This window comes from Oncorhynchus masou, chromosome 27 (assembly GCF_036934945.1).
Source record: "Oncorhynchus masou masou isolate Uvic2021 chromosome 27, UVic_Omas_1.1, whole genome shotgun sequence".
Classification (NCBI taxonomy): Eukaryota; Metazoa; Chordata; class Actinopteri; order Salmoniformes; family Salmonidae; genus Oncorhynchus; species Oncorhynchus masou.
The window spans coordinates 31,427,215-31,441,221 of NC_088238.1; the positions used below are offsets into that span (position 1 = coordinate 31,427,215).

General features: G+C 40.1%; 1 protein-coding gene across 1 annotated transcript; it reads left to right on the forward strand.

The window, feature by feature from the left end:
• The first annotated feature begins 8,468 nt into the window (after positions 1-8,468).
• LOC135515437 (troponin I, slow skeletal muscle-like) lies at positions 8,469-13,335 on the forward strand. Its single transcript, XM_064939103.1, has 5 exons — positions 8,469-8,570; positions 10,305-10,436; positions 11,862-11,951; positions 12,382-12,558; positions 12,908-13,335. Exons 1-5 carry the CDS (start codon positions 8,469-8,471, stop codon positions 12,986-12,988), a joined length of 582 nt encoding a protein of 193 aa, XP_064795175.1. The 3' UTR covers positions 12,989-13,335.
• Positions 13,336-14,007: the final 672 nt, after the last annotated feature.

Genomic DNA, 14,007 nt, shown 5'->3' on the forward strand with positions numbered 1-14,007 from the left:
CTGTACAAAGTATATCAAAAGATAGCAACGAGCCCGTCGCCTCTCGGTTATTGTCCTGCAGAGCAGTAACTCTCTATCCGGACTCAAGAGCTTTCATCTGTGTTAAACGATATGCCCCCCTCTGTGAAGACAAGTGATGAAGAGTGAGGGTGGAGAAAACACTAAAGGCAAAAAATAAAGGCTGTTTACTTCAAGACAATGATTGAGCACAAAATAGTAATATGATGGGGTGTCGACTGAGGATAACTTTAGCTGTTCAGTGAACTTGAAGATGATGAAGAAGGACCTGTATCGACTACTTATGATTAATAGTGTGTACTTGTTATGATAAACAGGATTCTTGACATGGGAACTTCGGTCTTCTGTCTTTCTCACCTTGTTTCAAATCTGACACTACAAAGTAATGGCAATTTGAGACGAGTGACATAACCATTCGTGTTCCATGGTGTCAAGTAGAACTGTAACTGATTTGGGCCTAATGCATGAATCTATCAACATCATCATGTTCCACAGCTTAAATTGTCTGTGTCCTCGGATACCTTCTGTGACAGCAACAATAATATCAAGTGCATCATGTGTTGTATGTTGATAATAGTGCAATACTTGACTCAGCATAAGTGGGTCCATTGTCCAAAGGCCTAGGCAGCCATGATGGTGATTGAACTGGATACAGAGAGACAGAGGAGTGGCGTCACCAGGCTTTTTTAGCAAGGTGGGCATTGGGGAGTAGTTGACGCTATCTGTGAAGGCTTGTTGGGGACCCTGTTAATGGAAAACCGTTATGTAAATCCAATCGAATTAAAATTAGAACCACACTACTCCCGTCTAAGGTATGCAGAGGGAGAGTGGAGTTGAGTGGGGGGGGGGTTGTTAAATTATATTATTACTGCAGCTAATTTACATAAACCAATTGGCTGAAGGGCAGTATTTCCTTTCACCCTGGTATTAACTACCATTATTATACCAAATAAGAAAAATGAGTCGTATTTTGTTCAGTTTTCAGATTGATGAATGAAATCTGTTGGAAGGCACAGATCAATTCTTTCAAAATAAGTCATTATTTCATCCCACTCCTTTATTTGGTTGGTCATACTTCAGCAGATATAGGACAAAGTTCATAGTTTCTCATTATACATTTTTATGATCAGATCCTTGATGCAGCGTTTATCCCTACTGAACACGACATGCATGATGTAGGCCCCGTCAAACTCAACTCTGGACCTCAAAGCACATTCCACTACATTTTGTCATTGTTCCCCTCTTATCAGGGACTCAAGACCTGAGACACCAGGTGAGTGCAATTAATTATCAGGCAGAACAGAAAACCAGCAGGTTCCAGACCTCGTAGGGTGAGAGTTGAATACCCATGGTGTAGGCTATATATTGTCATCTTCCTCTGGAATACGTACTCTTTTACTTGATTGATGACGGTTATTAATTATTGAGGAACTCCCCTCACCTTGTTGTCTAGGTCATAATTGAAAGGAAAAAACAAAAACCTGCAGACAATCAGCCTTTAATGGAATGAGTTTGACACCCCTGCTCTAGAAATTCTGCAAGAACCTCAGTGTGCATCAGTTCATTCCTGAGGAGTCATATTGTCGTGTTATCCTCACGGTTAATGGTGCGTTCAAGACAACTGGGAACCCGAGAGAAAAAAAAACTAAGTCAAAACATGACATCGGTGATCTTCAGGTTGGAAAGTGGAAAGAGGATCGAGTTTTGGACTTGGAATTCCGAGTTGGAGGACCGTTTAAAAATATTTCTTTCTTATCCCAGCTCATTTTTTTCCAGAGTTCCCAGTTGTTTTGAACTCGCTGAAGTTGAATATTTCCGAGTTCCCAGTTGTTTTGAAAACCGCATAATAGGCGAGTTATCACGTATAATGACAAGCATTCTCTCAATGGACAAATGCAGCAGGGAGATCATTGTGATGGTAACACACATACAGCGCATTGAAAATAGTGTTGAGGTCTCCACTGTGGCACTAAGTGCATGTGACGGCACCTAAAATCTCTCTGGTTCCTCGCTGAATGGATTATTAATTAATAATGCCTGCCTGCCTGCCCACCTGCCTGCTTCAAGTTTAAGGCCCTAAGACCCAAGTGTTTGCTAACTGTTTATAACGGATTAACCTCTAAAATTAGATGTGTGACAAAGGGCATGTGGCAGACCAGGTTGAACAGCACCTTAAATACTGGAGCACATTTAGGCTTCATCCCAAATGGCACTCTATTCCCAACATAGTGCAAAACGTTTGACCAGAGCCTTATGGGCCCTGGTCAAAAGTAGTGTACCATGTAGGGAATAGGGTGATATTAGGAACGCTTACTCAGTCTCATGGAAAACATTACCATGAGACATATCGGGTTACTGTGTGTGCATCACTATGCAGCAGTGACATCAACCCCAGCTATTTTAGAGCATGGAACAGTGGGCATTGTGTGTGTGTGGATAGTGCCCGATGTGTGTGTGTGGGTGGGAGGGTTTTGTGAGTGCTTGTTAATATGCGTGTCTGCATACCTGTGTGCATGTGTGGGTGTGTATATCAGACCACACATTTCTCTGTGTCAAAATGCCAAGAAATGGCCTGTCCCTGTACCCTCTCATTTTCTTGCGTGTGCTGGATGCCGCTAACTTGACTCATATCTCTAAATAGAGAGATACAGTAGTTACCTAGAGAGTACCATCCTTTCTACCACCAGGCCCAAGCCTACACTACACTAAAGTAAGTGGCGCAGTTGGCCATTACATTACCCAGAGTAATATCCACCTGTAATTAGGCCTGCGCTACTGAGCTCAATGTGTTCTCATTTACAAGCCAGAGCCTCTGGCTACATGGCTCCACTGAATCATAGTGTCAGACAGCCCCATAAAATGCTCAGTTAAACAATTATGTGCTTTTATAGCTGCCGCACCTGACCATGAGAACATCATAAGGCTTTGTTGTCTTTGAAACTGGTCTTGGAAGTATTATACACATTGTAAAAAATAATTTAGATTTTATTAATTGAAAAAAAAACGTTCTTTCAACACTCAACCTACTTTTCTGCATTGGTTAAACGTAATAAATAACATAAATAACATAAATGTTACTGTATATACAACAAATATGTTTCCATGATGTACCAAGTAGATTTTTCACTTTGGAACGACTTACCAATCAATTCCCTTAATCAAGATATTAAGTTGGTTCCATAACATAAAGAAAATGACTCAAAAACTTTCTTCAACTAAAACTTTCACAATAGCTGGTTACAATACAGTAACCAAATGGTGATCTCATCAATGGATGGCTTCAGTATCACAGTATGTACAGTTGAAGTCGGAAGTTTACATACACTTCGGTTGGAGTCATTAAAACTAGTTTTTCAACCACTCCACTAATTTCTTGAAGACAAACTTCAAAATAGTTTTGGCAAGTCGGTTTGGACATCTACTTCGTGCATGCATGACACAAGTCATTTTTCCCAAAATTGATTACAAACAGATTATTTCACTTTTAATTCACTGTGTCACAATTCCAGTGGATCAGAAGTTTATATACACTAAGTTGACTGTGCCTTTAAACAGCTTGGGAAATTCCAGAAAATGATGTCATGGCTTTAGAAGCTTCTGATAGGCTAATTGACATAATTTGAATCAATTGGAGATGTACCTGTGGATGTATTTCATGGCCTACCTTCAAACTCAGTGCCTCTTTGCTTGACATCATGGAAAAATCAAAAGAAATCAGCCAAGACCTCAGAAAAAAAATTGTAGACCTCCACAAACCTGGTTCATCCTTGGGAGCAATTTCCAAATGCCTGAAGGTACCACGTTCATCTTTACAAACAATGGTACGCAAGTATAAACACCATGGGACCACGTATCCGTCATACCGCTCAGGAAGAGACGCGTTCTATCTCCTAGAGATGAACTTACTTTGGTGCGAAAAGTGCAAATCAATCCCAGAACAACAGAAAGGACCTTGTGAAGATGCTGGAGGAAACAGGTACAGAAGTATCTATATCCACAGTAAAAATGAGTCCTATATCGACATGACCTGAAAGGCCGCTCAGCATTGAAGAAGTCACTGCTCCAAAACCGCCATAAAAAAGCCAGACAACGGTTTGCAACTGCACATGGCGACAAAGGGCATGTGGTAGAACAGGTTGAACAGCACCTTAAATACTGGAGCACACTGGTCTGATGGCTATGATGACCATCATTATGTTTGGAGGAAAAGGGGGAGGCTTGCAAGCCGAAGAACACCATCCCAACCATGAAGCACGGGGTTGGCAGCATCATGTTGTGGGGGTGCTTTGCTGCAGGAGGGACTGGTGCACTTCACAAAATAGATGGCATCATGAGGTAGGAAAATTATGTGGATATATTGAAGCAACATCTCAAGACATCAGTCAGCAAGTTAAAGCTTGGTTGCAAATGGGTCTTCCAAATGGACAATGACCCCAAGCATACTTCCAAAGTTGTGGCAAAATGGCTTAAGGACAACAAAGTCAAGGTATTGGAGTGGCCATCACAAAGGCCTGACCTCAATCCTATAGAAAATGTGTGGGCAGAACTGAAAAGGCGTGTGCGAGCAAGGAGGCCTATAAACCTGACTCAGTTACATCAGCTCTGTCAGGAGGAATGGGCCAAAATTCACCCAACTTATTGTGGGAAGCTTGTGGAAGGCTACCCAAAACATTTGATCCAAGTGAAACAATTTAAAGGCAATGCTATCAAATACTAATTGAGTGTATGTTAACTTCTGACCCACTGGGAATGTGATGAAAGAATTAAAAGCTGAAATATATAATTCTCTCTACTATTATTCTGACATTTCATGTTTGTAAACAAGTGGTGATCCTAAGACAGGGAATTTTTTTACTGGGATTCAATTTCAGGAATTGTGAAAAACAGAGTTTAAATGTATTTGGCTAAGGTGTATGTAAACTTCTGACTTCAACTGTACATCGATTGGACACCAATATCACCAAGATTCAGTGCTGGTAAAGAACATTCAATCATCAAAATTAGAAAACAATTGAACAAATTACATAGGATGAAATTCACTCTCACGGGTGGCCAAAAAGAATAATAAGAAAGCCACGCCCCCAACTATTCTGATATACTTCTGTCGCCACATTCCACCCAATGGAATGTCATGTCTGTGTAATCTTTATTTAACTAGGAAAGTCAGTTAAAACATATTCTTAATGTCACGACTTCCGCCGAGGTTGGCTCTCCTGCCCGTTCAGGCAGTGCTCGGCGGTCGTCGTCACCGTCCTACTAGCCACTACCGATCCCTTTTCGTGTATCTGTTGGTTTTGTCTGATTGGTTTCACCTGTGTGTTGTTTAGTTAATTAGTGTCTGTATATAATGTAGGTTGTCCCGCCCTTGTTTTGTGCGGGATTGTTTATTTGTCATCTATGTCTGTCGGTGTTCTTGTGTTCTTATTCTCCGGTTCGTCTTTTATTCCTGTGTTGGATTATTTCACCCTGTGTGTATTTGGGTTGACCGTGTTTATTGTTCACCGGAGAATAAAACGTTCATATCGCTATCTGCGCCTGATTCCACCCACCTAGATTAGATTAGACGTGACACTTAATGACAGTGAAGGCCTAACCTGGCCAAACCCGGACGACACTGGGCCAATTGTGCCCCGCCCTATGGGACTCCCAATCACGGCCAAATGTGATACAGCCTGGATTCAAACCAGGGATTGTAGTGACACCTCTTGCACTGAGACGCAGTGTCTTAGACCGCTGTGCCACTCAGAAGCCCACATGTATGTGTACAATGTTTAAAAGCTTTAATTTTATTTTTGTATTTCTCCAGTATCTGAAGGAGAAAGCCTCCACTTCTATGTAAAACATAATAAAATTAAGCCTAAATACTACAATATAATACAGTCGTGAGTAACACTACAGTAAAAACTACAGTATAGTACAATCCTCATTAAAACTTTGTTCCAGACATTGTTATGAGCCGTCCTCATATAACTCTTCAACATATCAAAGTAAAGTGCCATTGTGCCCCTTTATGTCTCTATCAGGGCAGTGATTCAAGGGTTGAGGACAGGGAAGGGCAAGACCCCCCCCACACACACACACACATACACACACATGATGATCATAATGTAGCCAATGTGTGTTAGGGAGGCGTATTAAGGGGCCCTATTTTAGAGAGCCATTCACATGAGGCAGCAGAAGCCATAAATCAATCATTCAAAATCATAAACCGCTTTTTCCTGCACGACATCACTGCTACACGTTCACTCTCTGATTGGCTTCTCTTTTAAAGGTAAGTTTCCGATAGTCTCGGCTCAGTCTATGAAAGCAAATAATATTCGGAGAAATATGTGAGAGCAATTAAAGCAGATAGGTCTTTTGAATGTTTCAAGTATATTTTATTTTTTGGTTAAGACCGTTGTCGATAGCAATCTGCCATGTAAAGTAGAATTTGGGTTGACATTGTTCAAATAAGAAATGTTTAAGGGGATAATTTCCTATAAATTAACGATACAAATAGATTAAGTGCCAGGAGTTGCCAGCAGTTGCCAGCAGTGTGTATGGTTTGTGTTTACCTCATTGGGGCTAGTGTGTTAATGCGGTAGCAGTCACACCTCATATCTTTGCTCATATTTGCAATGAGTAATTATTGTAATAAAATTGTATTTTAATGGTGTTTGACCTGCTTGGTTGTAAAATGTGGCATTGATTTGGAGTCCCCTCCCACCGTTACTCAGTGGCAGGAGCGGGCAACCTGAGACATGTGTGCGTGCGTGTGTGCGTGTGTGTGTGTGTGTGTGTGTGTGTGTGTGTGTGTGTGTGTGTGTGTGTGTGTGTGTGTGTGTGTGTGTGTGTGTGTGTGTGTGTGTGTGTGTGTGTGTGTGTGTGTGTGTGTGTGTGTGTGTGTGTGTGTGTGTGTGTGTGTGTGTGTGAGTCTGGGTCCGTTCACACGCGTGTCTACTTTAGTGCAAGGAGCCCAGAGGGTTTATTTTAACACTGGGGGCTAATAAGTCTTCTCTAGCAGTAGAACAGCATGCCACCGGAAAGGTCACAAGGTTGATCTTTCCTTGTATTGTCACAATGGTGACATTAAAGCAGACAGCCTTTTTACTCAATGGACCTCAGTTATTTGGTGGCCTGGTGCAGCATATACTGCAACAATGCCCTTGGTCGGTCAAACTTTCCCCTTGCACAGTAGCTCATGCTAGCACCAAAGGTGATAATGGCTCAAGGGTATAGCACCAGACACCTGAGGGGAGAGGAGAAATGCTGAGAAAATGTCAGGAGAAATTGTTTTTAAAGGATCTTGAGTATTTAAACCTTTTTCTCCTTCATCGTTTTCTATCATCAGACAATTCCATCTAAGGACCATGTTAACCTTGACAGTGAACCCCTGTTCTCTGGGTAATAAGAGAGCCAAGGTCAGCCTCTTTTATCCAAGTCAGGACATGAGGACCTTGTGGGGGACCTTGATGATCATAACTGTTTTTTCCAATAACTTCTATGATGAGTTTCTTTTTTTTTACTGTCTAACACACGTGTGATGTAATCTATTACATTATATTCATAAGTGATCATTGTTCCTAGTATGACACATTGATTCTTACATCTCTGATACTTTCCATATGATGTCTAGTGTTGGGAATGTTCTGCCAATAAACCTCTGACCACAGCTATGTTGGCTCCCCAGCAGTACTCATAAACCAGAACAGCCATGTCTGAGGGGTGAGTCTGTAACTGTCACACTCTGTGTCTTTCAATCAATCACCCAACTATGGCAATGTTGTCAATATGGGGCAGAAAATAACGCCTTCTTTCGATTTGTTTGTTTGTTTGTTTGGTTTGCAATATGTTGAAACAGACCGGTAAGTCAGTTTTGGACATATTTTTCCCCCCTCATACCCTTTGTTGTACCTCATATCTTAAAAATGCCCTTTTGTTCATTACTTTGCTTTTTTTTTGCACAATCAAACCTTTGTAATGGTCATTCTGGTACTGTATACATATGCTATGCAAAACAGTTAGCATGTCATGCTTATGAATAGCCACACTGACATCTTGGCAACAGCTTGTGGGACTTAACATGTTAGACATTATAATCTATCAGCAATTACTGAGTAATTGTCGTGTCGCAAGGCCATTTGTCTCAGGCTAACTGATAATCATCCAAATGATCCCAAGGCCACCGTAGCAGTATCAACACGGAAGGATTCATTTGGTATCAATACCGAGCCACATACAGAGTAGAAATAAGCCCCTTGCTCTCTGAGACTGTGCTTCAATGAAGGCTGGTGATTTGGTGGCGGAGCATAACATTCTATTACATTAGGAACCACAGCTCATCCTAATCAATAGAGACAGGCGGTTGTATGCTCTGTAGCTCCGTTGTAATAGAGACCACATATGACTATAGGCTAACATCATCAGTGACTGTAATGAATAAGCCTACCTACATATGAAGATGTGCTAACATGATTAGTGACTGTAATGAGCCTATAATATACTTTGTATGTCTCATCTCTCTCTTTCAGAAAAAGACAAAGTACTCAGCAACCCGCAGGTTACTGCTGAAGGTAGGTCGGTCTGATGGGAGTTTTCTTCTGTATGGACGTGAACAAGAAAATGTATTCATAGTACTGAGAGCATATGTATGTTTAGCAGGCTGCATATGCCTAGTACACATGGTCAGATGTAGGATCTTAATTTGACCTACAGCATATTGTCACAGCAAACCATCTGGATCTGGCCCAAAAGGGTGTCCAAACCGGCCTGCGAGCGGTTTGTGTACAAAAATATATACGCTACCATTCAAAAGTTTGGCGTCACTTGGAAAGTTCCTTGTTTTTTGAAAGAAAAGCTCATTTTTTTGTCCATTTAAAATAACATCAAATTGATCCGAAATACATTGTAGACATTGTAGATATGGTTAATGTTGTAAATGAGTATTGTAGCTGGAAATGGCTGATTTTTAATGGAATATCTACATAGGCGTACAGAGGCCAATTATCCGCAATCATGTGTTCCAATGGCACATTGTGTTAGCTAATCCAAATTGATCATTTTAAAAGGCTCATTGATCATTAGAAAACCCTATTGCAATTATGCTAGCACAGCTATAAACTGTTGTCCTGATTAAAAAAGCAATAAAACTGGCCTTCTTTAGACTAGTTGAGTATCTGGAGCTTCATCATTTGTGGGTTTGATTAAAGGCTAAAAACAAATCTGCCTTTTCCAGCTACAATAGCCATTTACAACATTAACAATGTCTACAATGTATTTCTGATCAATTTTATGTTATTTTAATGGACTAAAAAATGTGATTTTCTTTCAAAAATAAGGACATTTCCAAGTGACCCCAAACTTTTGAACGGTAGTGTATATTGTATACACTGAGCATAAAAAACAAAACAGCCTCAACTCATCGGGGCATGGACTCCACAAGGTGTCAAAAGTGTTCCACAAGGATGCTGGCCCATGTTAACTCCAATGCTTCCCACAGTTGGCTGGATGTCCTTTGGGTGGTGGACCGTTATTTATACACACAAGAAACTGTTAAGCGTGAAAAACCCTGCAGCGTTGCATTTCTTGACACACTCAAACCTGGCACATACTACCATACCCCATTCAAAGGCACTTAAATATGTGTCTTGCCCATTCACCCTCTGAATGGCACAAATTCACAATCCACGTCTCAAGTGTCTCAACGCTTAAAAATCCTGATTTAACCTGTCGTCTCCCCTTCATCTACACTGATGGAAGTGACATCAATAAAGGATCATAGCTTTAATCTGGATTCACCTGGTCAGTCTATGTCATGGAAATATGATTTTTTTGGGGGGGGGTGGGACAAATCCCATATAAAAACTATGAATAGAGGACCATTTTTGTTGCACATTTTGACGGTGAGAAAATATAACACATTTTCAGTGCAGCCGCCCCAGACCTCATTGAAGACCGAATGCGAGCAAAATGAGTTTGACACCCCTGCTTTAGTCAATAATGTTGCTTGATAGGTGGTTAGGCTATTACCTTGCCAAAAGTAGGATAGATGAAAAGTGCAATACTGTTAATATAACTATAAATCTCAAAATTCTCAGCACCAAAGAATTATCAAATTAAGATCCTACATCTGTACACACACAACAACAACAACAACATACAAGTGCCTAGAAAATCATGTTTGCCAAAACTGATTGCAATAATAAATACAAGTTCAAAAACATTTGAAAACAGACTATTTGGTACATCATTTAAACTATGAATTGTACTGTGTTATCATTAAGTTGTTCAGTCATGTTCCCTTACAGCAAAAGCTACTGAAGAAAGCTGGGGTCTTGCTGGTCCAGGAGCAAAGCAACAAGGTGACAGAGAGGGAGAGCACCTTGAGCGAGAGAGTACCACCGCTGAAACTCTCTGGCCTATCTGTGCAAGAGCTTCAGGTACACTTACATAACGCCACGGGCCAGCATTCAAGTACCTATATATTGCACTTCTATAGTCCAGAGTGTATATGGCTCTGGACACAGATGAGCAGTATTTCTGTTACATGTTTTTGAAATATGTATTTCAATTTGTATTTCACTGTCCTGAACTACAATTCAATGTATTTTGTAACAAGATACAGTACTTTTGAGATCTGTATTTTTATTTTGTAAAATACAAAATACTTTTCTATACCATTTGTTTTATAGCGGTTCACAATTTGTTGGCCCCCTTTCACCCTGTATTGGTATCAGAAGTCTGCTGGCACTATGGTGTGATAAAAGTGTCTGGTAAATGACCAATATGTAAATGTAAAAAATGAACACTTGCAGGGAATTATTCTAATGCTCTCCTCCCCATGAAACAAGGCCAAAATGAATACCCAGTGTGCTTTGCAATTGTTTCTTTTTACATAAACATTTACATTTTGCTCATTTAGCAGACACTCTTCTCCAAAGTAACTTATAGTCAGTGCATTCAACTAAAGTAGATAACCAAATATCAAATCAAATCAAAGTGTATTTGTCACGTGCGCCGACCTTACATGGAAATGCTTAATTACAGGCTCTAACCAATAGTGCAAAAAAGGTATTAGGTGAACAATAGGTAAGTAAAGAAATAAAACAACAGTAAAAAGACAGGCTATTTACAGTAGCGAGGCTATAAAAGTAGCGAGGCTACATACAGACACCGGTTAGTCAGGCTGATTGAGGTAGTATGTACATGTAGATATGGTTAAAGTGACTACGCATATATGATGAACAGAAAGTAGCAGTAGCGTAAAAGAGGGGTTGGCGGGTGGTGGGTGGCGGGACACACTGCAGGTAGACCCGGTTAGCCAATGTGCGGGAGCAGTGGTTGGTCAGCCCAAATATCACAACCATAGCAAGTAAAATGTTGTTTTTTTGTTTCCATTACAGAATGTTGTTGTAGTGGAGGCGTGTACTTGCAAATGTATTTTGAAAATACCTAAAATAACTGTAGTTTGATTAAATACAATAATTTGCAGAAGTATTTGCTCTTTTATTTTGATACATTGGTCTTTAGAGTATTTTTTAATTGTAGCAAGATAGTCTACATGCCCATCTCTGGCTCTGGTCAAAGGTAGTAGGGAATAAGGTGCTCTTTGGGGCTCAGATAGTAGCCTTCCAAGCTTACGTTGTCAGGATTTATTCCCTGGCGTGCTGTTGGTAAAGAACAGCATCTCCTTTTTTGTTTAGACATGACAACAACAAAAAATTGTAGCGCCCTTCTACCTGTCTCATTGATGAGTGAATGGAATTTTAAAGAGGTGGCTTTTGTAGTTTGTTTGATGCATCCTCCCACAGTACTTTTTCAACAGTCCTTGGTGGCTTATAGATGACTGAGTCTTTTCTTCACAGGAGCTCTGTAAGGAACTGCACAGGAAATGTGACACGGTGGATGAGGCACGATATGATATCGAAGCAAAAGTGCTCAAGAATGAGAAAGAGGTTTGCTTTTTGTAATGTAAATTAAACGAGTTTACACTGTCAGACTCAGGACAGTTACCTGAAGTTACCTGAGATCTATAAAAGTGCCTCAAAGTGTATTTCGTTGAAGATAACTATTTTTATACTGACTTCTTTTGGTGATTTCAATATTCTAGAAGTTCAAGTAACTGTCAGAGTCAGGACCGTTACCTGAAGTTACCTGAGATCTATGAAAGTGCCTCAAAGTGTATTTCGTTGAAGATAACAATTTTTATACGGACTTCTTTTGGTGATTTCAATATTCTAGAAGTTCCAAAACTGCCACAAAATGCTTTCTTTTTCAAACAAAAGCATTTTGATTTTCATTGAAATACCAAGACCACAAATGGCAACATGCTTAGCTGATAAGGGTACAGGAGAGTGATTCTTTTTTTCTGTGTGAACATCTCAGCTCGCGGACCTGAATGCAAAGATCAACGAGCTGAAGGGGGGGAAGCGACCTAACCTCAAGAGGGTCAAGAAGTCTGCCGACGCTATGCTGGGGGCTCTGACTGAGGCCAAACTCAGCTCCAAGTCAGACTTTAAGTCCAACCTGAAGACAGTCAAGAAAGACAAGAAGGAAGAGGAGGTAAGACTGGGAAGTTTAGAATGAAAAAACTCATGCAATGGCTTCTGGTAATGTTATAATTTACAGCGCAGTTTCAGCTGGTACTGTATTTTCTCGGGTACTAACTACACAAACATGTGGTAACAATGGGTACTTAGTCCAAATAATTCAACACATTTGGGTAAAGGTTTGATTCAAATGATACTGATCATGATACAGAGATTCACTGGTCTTGTTGCCGTGTCTGAGTCGTGTTTGGTCATCCATGCTGTACGTGACCATGGCAACCAGGCCGTCGTCGTTAAAATAAGATGTTTTTCTTAATTGACCTTCCTGGTAAAATAAAGGTTACTGTCCATTCTCTTCGCAGAAAGTGGACCCGGGTGACTGGCGTAAGAATGTGGAGTCCATGTCTGGAATGGAGGGCAGAAAGAAGCTTTTCAATAGCTAAAACAGTTACAAATGCACTGGCTCTGTAGAGATCTGTGGCTGCATTACCTGGTTGTTTACTCATTCATATTTATGGTTTTCATGAAAATATATTTTTGCAGTGAGATTGTGTGTTTTTGGAGGAAAGTATGAAGTGTGGGAACTATGGGAACTATTTAGACAGTGGGAACTAATCAATATAATCAATGTAATTAAAAACTAGTTAGTGTCGGCTACTTTCGATAATTATGTTTCGATGTCATGTTTGATTTAGATTCCTATAAAGAGAAAATAGACAATGTGGAACAACGTTATATGCTCATCATATTAGTTCATTTTGTAAATATTCAATTCCAGTTTGTTATTAAAACATCAATTATTCTGTTTTGGTTTAATATCTGTGTGTCTGACAATATTGCTGATTAAAAGAAATATGATGAAGTTAGTTGTCTTTCATGTTGTTTACCTTTGTCATAATGCAACATGCAAATATTAAATACACATACAGTGTGGATGCTGTTTATAACATGGATACGCCACTCAATGTCTTGTTTTGGCTTTTCAAGAGCAATTCTCCTTTCAGACTGTGGGTGACACTATTGACAAGCAGTTGGACTGTTTAAACAAGGTTGCCATTTTCAGTTAATTCCTATCACCACTAGGGTGTGTTAAAACATTACCCTTTCATTTAATAGTTGACCTGTGGCAGGTTTGTGTTTACAAATGATACCTGGAAGTATCACTTACTCTCTCTGACCTTTGGTTATCAATGCCAAAATCAGCAATTAGCGTGATGATCACAGTCTTCCCTGGCCCAAAGACTACTTGCAAAGTAAGGAGACATTTGAATAGTTGTGTAGTTCAGGTGAATTATACCCCGAAGTCATTAAAGTGACCGAAACTGGTTGAATTCAGCAGACGTAAACATAAGCACTTTCTAAAATGGGTGCCATACTGCGACCAAAATGCTGCTACAAATGGCCTATAAAACCAGTCATAAGAGTGTCCATAGAACTGTATTGGAGAGGGGAGGCAATGTTT

Coding starts and splice junctions, on each gene's coding strand:
- LOC135515437 (XM_064939103.1), top strand. CDS start 8,469: ATGATTAGTGACTGTAATGAGCCTATAATATACTTTGTATGTCTCATC. Junction 8,571..10,304: donor CCCGCAGGTTACTGCTGAAG/GTAGGTCGGTCT, acceptor GTTCCCTTACAG/CAAAAGCTACTGAAGAAAGC. Junction 10,437..11,861: donor TATCTGTGCAAGAGCTTCAG/GTACACTTACAT, acceptor TTTTCTTCACAG/GAGCTCTGTAAGGAACTGCA.